Below are 10,669 nucleotides of genomic sequence, written 5' to 3'. Positions count from 1 at the left end.
GTCTCCAACAACCACAATGTCTCCAACAACCACAATGTCTCCAACAACCACAATGTCTCCAACAACCACAATGTCTCCAACAACCACAACGTCTCCAACAACCACAATGTCTCCAACAACCACAATGTCTCCAACAACCACAATGTCTCCAACAACCACAATGTCTCCAACAACCACAATGTCTCCAACAACCACAATGTCTCCAACAACCACAATGTCTCCAACAACCACAACGTCTCCAACAACCACAATGTCTCCAACAACCACAACGTCTCCAACAACCACAATGTCTCCAACAACCACAATGTCTCCAACAACCACAATGTCTCCAACAACCACAATGTCTCCAACAACCACAACGTCTCCAACAACCACAATGTCTCCAACAACAGGTAAGATAAATATACCAATTGTTACATTACATAAGATACATAATCAGGATTTATTATTATCATTATTAAGCTGTTATTTAAACAATTCAGTTAGTCTTTAAGTTTCAGAGATGTTAAATGCTTGTCCAGTATTTATGTATTCAAAATGTTGTATTGGCAAAAACCTTCTGGAAAGATATTGATTGAACCCATTAAGTCATCTCTCCTAATGGGAGAGCTGAACATACAAGTTGTATTTATCTTTTTTCAGATCCAAAAAAAGTGTTAAAATGTTTAACAAGTTTAATCAGAATATTTGGAATCCTGGTTAGAGAATCAGAATAAAATAAAATTGAATTAATTAATTGACCCAACATCTATTGACAAAACACATCTTAACACTGCAACACCTAACCTAATCCAGGAATATTTCCAATGAACTTCTTGCTTATAACAATGTAGTCACGCCATGGTATACTGTATTTGAGATACACATACTTTCGGTGCAGTTTAAATGTCTTAAAGCAAGTGATGAGGGCTATAATAACTTGACTCATACTGTCAACAGTAACACACTTTTATAAAATAATCTTTCAACCACCATCATTACCTGTATTTAGCAATAAGCGTTTCGATAACTCGTCCCTTGTTGTTAATTGTAGAACATTTTCTGTAATTCACTTTCACGTAAGGTATTTCCCTCTACAGATGATCATACTTTATTACAGTTAAAGGTGGGGTAGGTCATTTTGGAGAAAGCAGCTCGAGTGCGCTAGAATTTGAAAATACACGGCCGGAAAAAATCAGCCACTTCCTTCAGACTTCCTTACGGAGCCCCTCCTCCAACACACATAACGCACATCACCAATGAGGGCACGAGATAAGTTTGTGCACAGATGGAAGGCTGACAGGCAGGTAGGTCATCCAGTTACTTTAGCCGGCTCAGATGATTGGTCGTGCTTTTTACAGCGCCACGGCTTCCACAGATGACTTTTCTTTATGGATTTTTTGTCAAAGTACTTCAGATATTCATTGCTATCGGGATGTTAAGAGCATTCCATGGAATATAACAACAAGTGTATCTCGAGCCGGTTTCTCAAACTTACCCCACCTTTAAGCATACGAAATTGAAGAAATAAAATATTTTTACAATACTCATAACTCAACCAACTACTGCTGCTGCTACCGAGGCTACACCTGCAGTAACAACGACGACTGCTCCTGGGAAAGGTCTTTTTTATTGACAAAAATGTAGTTATCAGGATCTATGTAGCTCTTTGCTTTATAACATCTCCATTACCTTTTTTTGGTAAATACATATAGATGTGTATCTTTTCCCCTTGGTCACCAAGACTTGAAAGAAACTATTTTCTGATGTCAAGAGTCTTGTAAACTACTTTTCACTGTGGGTTTTGAATATATTTCTGAATGATAACATTCATGTGACATCCCTGCAGCCTACATATGCTGATAGCTAAGCTTGTATTAACCGATGATATTACTTTATTATGCAGCACAGGGTTAATTTAAAACACAGGCGAGCCACACGTGAAAAAAGGGCTTTGACCTCAGGGTGTAAATGGACGTATATGTCATTCATTCAAAAATGAATTGATGAATTATAAATTGCAGTTCTGCTTGAATATAGCTCAGGCTATTTCATTGCTACCTTCCACATGACATCTCAACACTGTTGCTGAAAAGGATATTTGCATTATATAGAGACATGGGTTTTATACCCTTGATCTGCAAGTCATGCAAACCAAATAAAAAAATGATTCACAATTGTGTCCTCTCTTCTCGTGGCTCGCTAGTATATTCTTTAAATCACAACAAACTGAATTGTTTGATCTTGTTTTTATTCTCTTTTCAAATAAACAGGGTTCAATTTGGAAATGACAGTGCAATTAAACAAGACGTTCACAGAAACATTGAAAGATCCAACAAGTGATGAATACAAAAATCTTAAAAACAACATGACTACATTGGTAAGTGCATTGATAAATACCATATCAAATTGTAACTTGTATTTTCAGTTGAATTGGTAATGTTATGAACCGTATCTCTCCCACAGTTAAACAAGGAGTATGGAGGAATCACAGGGTTTATTGGTGTTTCTGTGACAGGATTCAGGTATGGTAACTCTGGCATTTAAGACATATGGAAGCAGGAAATCCGTACACATTTGACACCACCATTTTGTTTTGTGTTTGTTCTTACAGAGAAGGAAGCATATTTACAGAGTTTGTTGTTGAGACTACAAAGGTTAATGCTGAAGAATTCGCTGAAGCAAATACAGCATTTTCAAAAGCAGTAACCTCTACTATTGCCCCTGTCATTGGCTCTGTCACTGCATTGTACAACAGTAAGTCCAACATAGCTAGAAGGTAATTACATTTTGTTTAACTTGTATAAACACCAAACTGATGTGTTCTACTTTCTCCAAAGGTGAAGATAAATTAAGGATTGACGGCATAATTTATAATGGAAATCGCATGAGACTGGTGTGCGAACCCAGTATTAATGTGGGACAAATAAGTAGTGTCGAGTGGACATTTCGTGGAAGGGTAATTAAGGAGCCTGGAAGGATACAAATAACAAATTCTAACACAATGTCTGTTCTAACAATAGAGAAAGCCGATGTTGTGGATACTGGTAAGCAAAAGCTAGTAAAAATAAGTAAAATATTCTTTTTTAAATTGATGCTAATAGACAAATTAATTTGCTGCTTGGACTGGAATGTTCACTATTTAATATACTAATGGTATCATTCTTTTAACTTTTTCTTTTACAGCATACCAATGTAATCATTGTTTTTATTATCTTAATCACAGGAATGTACCAATGCACTCTGATGGGCGACGTATTGCAGTTCAGACAAGAAAGGAACGTGATTGGAGATGATATCAAACCACCTCCCATCATAGTATCAAAGTCTCACATACCCGTTAGATGTCTGGGGACGGAGGGACAAACAGTACCACTTGAGTGTTGTGTGCAGTCCCCTTTTAAGGTGAAGTGGTTTTAAAGACTCACTTACTCCTCTTGGTAAGTTTAAAATGTTTCAGAAAACTTCTCAATCTGACCATACTGAAAACACACATCCAATAACAGTTTATTTTATTAACAACACTGTTAAATGTTCGCAGATGCTGGAGTTACCAAAAATGGAACCTCATTCTGTCTCACATATGAATACCCGCTCGTAGCCTGCAGTGGACCAACGTCACCAACATTTACTTGTAAGGTCGATGATCTCGATTATAGACGGGTAACAACATTGAGCATTTCCGAAGAATGTAAGTGCAATGTTTCAAAAGTGACTATGCTTTTCTTCCCCAATATGTTGTGTAATACTAATTGATTATTATTTATCTCCTAAGCTTTTACATGTAAAGACGATGTGTATGGGAATGGAAGAGAAGGCGAACTATCTAGTACAGAATGTCCTCCAGGTCAAGTGGGGGAAAAGATGGCGAAGTGTGATAATGGAAAGTGGATAGTGTTAGAGGACACTTGCGTTATCAAAGTAATCAAGGAGTTGCTTGATTCTTCAGAGGTAAGTGATCAGCTGGGGATAACAATTCATCCCCATTTTAAATCTATAAAACACACAGTATACCATAAAGTTATTCCAAAAACGGTCCTATGTTTACTAGTTCTACGTAACCAGACAGTCCATGTTGTGCAACAATTGTATCCAGGAACTATTTTCTTTCTAACAAACTACACCTGTCAACTCTGAGACACCATCTGTTCAACTAAAGCATGAAGAAAATCTAAACGTCAGGTTTCTTATAAATCAACTCAACAGCAGAAATCATTACCAGTTGCTCAAGATAATCCACTGACCTTGTGAGAAGTTTCATTTAGTATGTATTGTATTTCATCTGAAGTACATTCGCGTGAGAAAGTGAGAAAAAATGTACCAAGCTAATTTGTTATAATATTTTGTATTGTTGTAAAAAACCCACGTTTTCGACCAACATCAGCACATTCCATCACGGCTTCTGCTGTCCAGTAACTTATTGTAACTAACTGACCACTGTTTTTATATAAAGTGTGGCTCTGCAGCAACACTTCTTTAATCTTTAAAGGAGCCCTATTATGCTTTTTGAGGATTTCCCTTTCTTTTAATGTGTTATCTAGTTTTGGTGCATGTAAATGGTCTGCAAAGGCTAAATCCTAAAGTTATCTTCAGTTCTCTCCAATATACTCCAAGTATATTCTACTCAAATAAAAGTACAAGTACAAAGTAGCAACAAATGTAAAGAATAGTATCTCAAAATGGTAATTAAGTACAGTAATTCGTACTTGAGTATGTACTTAGTAACTTTACACCACTGCATATCAGCTGTAACTGTTTAAAAGTAATACGCCTCCTCTCTAGTAAATCATCAATTTCAGGATTCACATAAATATCAATACTTTTTCAACAAAGATGGACAAACTTGTCAAAACTGTGGTGGCTCAGATTAAGTAGACTAAAGTTTCAACGATTCAAAGGCTTTAATGTTTTGTGCAAAGTAGCTACAGTGTAGTTTTGGCAATGAACATCTTGAGTCCCAGGCTCCTCCAACTATGCATAATAAATATATGAGACAAAAACCGATAAAATATTAAAAAACAATATTTTTGTTATTACAATGTTTCAAAACAAACAACAGTAAAGTTAATATGGGATAGGTCTCCAAATGGTAGTACCGAGTTTCAAAGCACACGGCCATCCCTCACAATCACATTCTTTTAGCCTCTTCTGTACTTTTGTGGCTTAAAATGTGTAGCAGTTGCCAGAAAAGAAACATCTCCTTATTTGTCATGGTTTACAATCTCTCATTATATAAATGTATGTGTTTTTATTATTTACTTTAGGTGTTGCAGGTGGAGGATGTCCCAGATTTTGTGGAGAAGCTAAATGAAGAGATCAAAGTGATTAAGAATGATGTAGCAAAGTCACCTAATACCATATCAACTATCGTGGAAATCCTGGGCAACATTGCACTTATTGATACTCTGGTAGTCAATCAACCTGTCATAGAGGTAGGTTAATCCGTCCCATCAGCATTATCTTAGTTTAGATATGTCTTTTATGTCAACAAATGTGAACTGCTCTATTGAAACCAGTCGGATGTCGCAACAGCGCATTGCAATTGGGGTTTTGGTTGATTCTAAAAAAACAATGTCTTGGCTTCCAGAATATCAATCTTTTCTAACACATTTATACAATAAATACATTACCCCCCTCAGAAAACACACACACACAAACACACCAACTTTCGTTCGCACTTTTGTCCTGAACTTGAGCCCCCTCTTTTAAATAGCTATAGCTAAAATATTGTCAGCAAACTTTGAAGGCCTTTTAAAAAAATCTTGATATTTCGCTGAATATTTGCAAAATTAAAACAATAAGTATATATCCGGAAAGCTAAGAATCTCCTCTTTCCAGTTATGTACATAACTCAAAATGTGTATCGGAGTCGATGTGACTGATTTTTATAGAGCAGTTCACGTATATTTTTTTGATGCAGATGTAATCTCACAATGAAATCTGTCTTCATCTGCAGGGTGTCCTTCAAACAGTTGATGTCATTATTGGTGAGGATTCAAGAGAGTCCTGGACAGCTCTGAATGCAAACGAAAGCAACAACGCAAGCTCTGATTTACTGGGTTCGATGGAACTCCTCTCTGATAAAATAGTTGGGACATTTACCTTTGAGACTGGTGCAATCCTCCTCAACAGAAGCACTTTTGACAACTCGTTCTATGCAAATCTGAACAGCAGCGTTGTCCTGGACATTCCTAACACCGGCTTTAGCAATGCCTCTATCACCACTATTACTTTCTCGACCCTAAATATTGTTATGCCAGTACGGAGCTCCAGCTTTAACACCAGCCTCTTCAACACCAATAACACTGACCCCGTTAATGCCCTCAACGCAGCTGTGGTGCTGATAAAAGTAAATGAAACTATTCGGAACGTTACTTTAAGCTACACCAAGTTAAACACGATTCTGACGCAAGATCCTCAGTGTGTCTTCTGGAACTTTAGACTGTTTGACAACAGGGGTGGTTGGGATAGTGACGGGTGTCAGTTTGTTTCCGATATAAATGACACAGTAACCTGCAGATGCGACCATCTCACCTCATTTTCAATTCTGATGTCAACTGGTATCCCTAAAGAATTCAAAGAACTCTTGGATATAATCACCTACGTTGGAGTTGGGATCTCTTTGGCAAGTTTAGTTATATGTTTAATTATTGAAGGATACGTTTGGAAAGCCATAACTAAAAATAGCACTGCCTTCATGCGTCATGTTTCCCTCATTAACACTGCCCTCTCTCTGTTGATCGCTGACATCTGCTTTATCATTGGAGCCTCCATTGCCGACAACCCAGCTGAAAACCCGGGGAAGAATAACTATAATGTTCCAGTTGACCCTTGCAGCACAGCAACATTTTTTATGCACTTGTTTTACCTTGCGGTGTTCTTTTGGATGCTAGTTTCAGGCCTTCTGCTACTTTACCGGACAGTCATGGTCTTCTCCCACATGTCCAAGGCAGTCATGTTGGCTATTGGCTTCTTATTAGGCTACGGGTGCCCTCTGATCATAGCTGTTGTTACTGTTGCCGCCACAGCACCAGGAGAAGGATACATCACGAACAAAGAGGCTTGTTGGCTTAACTGGGAGCAAACAAGGGCCCTGTTGGCGTTTGTGATACCTGCCTTAACTATAGTTTGTATCAACATCATTATCGTAATCGTGGTCCTGTTCAAAATGCTAAGAAGAGGCGTGGGAGACGCCGCCCAAAGAGATGAAAGGCATACGCTGGTTGTCATTCTAAGGTGTGTGGCCATTTTGACTCCTTTATTTGGACTGACCTGGTCTTTAGGAGTGGGGACCATGCTAGATTCGACAAATAGAGGACTCCACATTGTCTTTGCACTCTTCAATTCACTACAGGTATTTGCAACCATTAAAAATAACCAAATAACAACTTGTTCTTACATAGCAGTATTTTTATATAATATCTACTTCGTCAATTTCTTTGAAGTTAAAGAAAAATGCGTGTTATTTCATTTTCCTCAGGGTTTCTTCATTTTAGTGTTTGGGACACTACTCGATTCAAAGGTATGTTGTCTTTAAACTAATAATTGTGGATAGACGATTGATTCCTCTTTTGATAGTAGTAGTAGAAGTATTCAAATCCTTTAACCTGCCAGAAGGTTCAAATACCAGATTATAACTTAATATCATGCAATGAAAAATGACTAAAGTCAAATCAGTTTTAGCATTATTGTTATCATATTTTATATTCCATAATGAGATTATCATGAAGCATTGAAACAAAATGATAGAGATTTCTGTACCTTTGTGATTTAGTGCCCCCAGATAAAGATTTTAATTGACATTTACACCATAACGTTGAGTGTGCATTTGTTATGTTAGCAAGATAAAACTAGCAGGTTGACAACTTTGTTAACAAAAAAACAAAAAAGCGTACAGGTAATGCCGTCTCAAGGGCTATGAACGAAGGATGGCACAGGTTTAGCATGCATCAGCTTCACTGGAGCACACACGCCATTTTAGAATCACTAAAACTATCTTCCTGTCATGTAAGAGCTAGAATTCAAAGCTTAAAAACTCACCAAATGGTTGGTGAAGCCATAACAGAGGGTCTCTATCTTCCTTGACAATGATGACATGCTGTATTCCAGCCAATCGTGACTTGCAAAAAGTATTCTGATGAAATGACGACGTAGATGTTGCCAATGTGAAACATCCATTCATGCTACCCAGAGAACCTCAGAGAACTCAATGTTATTACAGTTGTTGTTCGGCATAGGTGGAGCTTGTTTTTACTGCTTCAAGCTTTGTTTTGCAATCTATTGCTTTTAAGGTAAACTGGTAATTGTTACATGTGTATAGAGGATTTAAGGGCATATTTGTTGAATACTTCTCTCTGTCATGGATTGGTTGGAAAGTGTTCAGATAACAAGGTATTACTGGAGACAATGTAGAGTGTTAATGCTCATTATAAAGCAAGTAAGCTTATTTTCTCTAAAATGTTAAACTATTGTTGTTTAAAAATGTTGATCTTCTTGAATGTTTTCCAAATCGCACATAAGTTGATTGAGATGAATTTGATTTTCCTGTAGATCCGTTCTATCCTCGCAAGAAAATCACCTACAACAAGCACAGGCTCCAATACAACCAGAGTAAGTCATTTTAAAGTGTATGCAGTTTTTCTTGTTCATATTTCAAGATTCAAGATATTTATTGTCAACAGACAGTTACACCGTACAATGAAAATATCACTTTGGTAGTCCACCCTACGCAAGTAAAGTACAGGAATATACAAATAAATAAATACTTAGAAAAAAACAAATAAGTTTGGCACACGGCAACAGCACATATTGTATCTCACGGTTGCGTGCGAAAACTTTAACATTAATGATACGCCACGGAGGGCGCCATCAATCGTACAATAATAATAATAATGTTTCTACCCATTAAATAACAAAGATATCCTGCAATCACCTATTTATACCATATAACATTTGTTTTCTACTTTAGAGTACAAGTGGGGGCATTTCCTCCACTGGACTCAACTGGTTCCATCGACTGCGTGGAAGAAGAAGCAAGTTTTTATTTTAAATTGAGCAGTTCTTTTCATTTACTGAGATATATTTTCCCATATAACAATTTGTTATTTGTCTTTCAGACGTCTACCGTACATCAGAGGCTGCAAACTCGGGGAGTGCTGGTGCATCGGAGTCATTCTCCAATATCTAATTCAATGCATGGAACCGTACACTTTATTTCTTTAGGGCTGTTTATTCAAAAGATCTGACAATTATAGGATTTTCAGCACATAATCAGAAACGTTGCAGTTTACTGGGATGATATTGTAAGAGATGGTGCAACAGACATGGTGAGTTTTTAAATCAGAATAGTTTAGGTCCTACAGGCAGCATTAAAAGAAGTGTCTATTGTAAAGGTACTGTTCCGTTATTCAAAGCCCTAGGAAAGCAAGAGTGACACAACATTGTGAATGAAACTTTGAAATTACATTTTATTTTGAAGTGTGAAATGTAGTGGTGCTCTGAATCAATGACGTGCAATGATCAATTATTATCTTAATGTACAGTCGTAGTGAATCATACCTACTAGCTTCTAGGTGTTTCATGATAACATTGATAATACCATGACTATGTTCCTGAGAAAAAGAGCATAATACTTCCTTCATTAAAAGCAAAATCTAAAACCTAAAAAATGTGTAAAAAGATAAATAGATTTTTAGTAACAGTGTAGCTCAATAATGCATGTTAGCTAAACAGCAGCAGTTGTAAGAACAGCAATGAAATGAAACTTATGTAATGTTCATTGGCCCGCCCCCCCCCCCAAAGAAAATGCTCGCCATGAAGAACTTTGCTTTTAAAATATGTGTAAAGTTCATAGACGTGTATATACAGTTGTTTTATTTTTTCATTAAAGGTTTAAAGTGTTTTCTCTTATTATAACACAAAGTATTGCCTTCCAACCGTGTTCTTTTGCTGTAAATGATCGATCTTTCCCAATAAACATACAAATTAGAGCACTGTACATAACACGTTTTGAAGATAGATTGGTTCTTTGACAGTCTATATTGTATTATAATGTTTAAGGTGACCTATTATGCAAAATGCAATTTTTGATGTACTTTATAAATATGTGTCCCCGGTGTGTAAGGAGACTTACAACGTGTCAGAAAATAAAACCCTCTCTCTTTTCCTCCGCACCCACATCTCTAAATACGGGTGCACCATGGAGCTGATCCAGATTTGCTGAGAACTTGACGTCATTACTAAATTATGGGCTGGCTTTACATTGAAGTCCTGGCAACGTTCCCTATCAGAAACGTCTCTGTATCAGAAACAATGTGCGACGTGTTTTGGAAAGTATTATGGTCTGTGTTTACATTAGTAAGGTTTATATTTGAAGCTACAGACCCAGACTCAGCACTTTAGTAACAGGACTGACATAGAGGGGTATGAGGCATGAGTGATCTGTTTGGTATTTTGAGCAAAACACTTCATAGACACGTTTTGTATCGATATGGCCCAATAATATATTGTTCAAATATAGCCTAATAGGTGAGCTTAAAGTTGTTTCCCCAGTCTTTTAGATTTTAGTGCCTTTAAATTAGGGTATTGGGTAAGGTTTTCAGTGTAGGTACAAACTGAGTACAAACTGGGGACAAACACTGCCGTTGTGCTGCTTCTTTAATGTGCAAAAAGGAACTCACCTTGTGAAAAA

At 37.0% G+C, this 10,669-nt stretch overlaps 2 protein-coding genes across 2 annotated transcripts; both read left to right on the top strand.

The window, feature by feature from the left end:
• The first annotated feature begins 281 nt into the window (after window positions 1–281).
• On the top strand, window positions 282–3,407 carry LOC117550320 (adhesion G protein-coupled receptor F5-like). Its single transcript, XM_034222700.1, has 6 exons — window positions 282–392; window positions 2,253–2,359; window positions 2,446–2,504; window positions 2,594–2,736; window positions 2,820–3,026; window positions 3,206–3,407. Exons 1-6 carry the CDS (start codon window positions 287–289, stop codon window positions 3,397–3,399), a joined length of 816 nt encoding a protein of 271 aa, XP_034078591.1. The 5' UTR covers window positions 282–286; the 3' UTR covers window positions 3,400–3,407.
• A 113-nt stretch (window positions 3,408–3,520) lies between these two features.
• LOC117550318 (adhesion G protein-coupled receptor F5-like) lies at window positions 3,521–9,964 on the top strand. The gene is made up of 8 exons (XM_034222697.1): window positions 3,521–3,670; window positions 3,755–3,930; window positions 5,244–5,411; window positions 5,936–7,333; window positions 7,460–7,501; window positions 8,530–8,589; window positions 8,948–9,011; window positions 9,096–9,964. Exons 2-8 carry the CDS (start codon window positions 3,844–3,846, stop codon window positions 9,164–9,166), a joined length of 1,890 nt encoding a protein of 629 aa, XP_034078588.1. The 5' UTR covers window positions 3,521–3,670; window positions 3,755–3,843; the 3' UTR covers window positions 9,167–9,964.
• Window positions 9,965–10,669: the final 705 nt, after the last annotated feature.

The sequence above is a fragment of the Gymnodraco acuticeps genome, unplaced genomic scaffold, assembly GCF_902827175.1.
Source record: "Gymnodraco acuticeps unplaced genomic scaffold, fGymAcu1.1, whole genome shotgun sequence".
Lineage (NCBI taxonomy): Eukaryota > Metazoa > Chordata > Actinopteri > Perciformes > Bathydraconidae > Gymnodraco > Gymnodraco acuticeps.
Note: the sequence above shows the minus strand (reverse complement) of the source record. Positions and strands in the feature narration are given on the sequence as shown.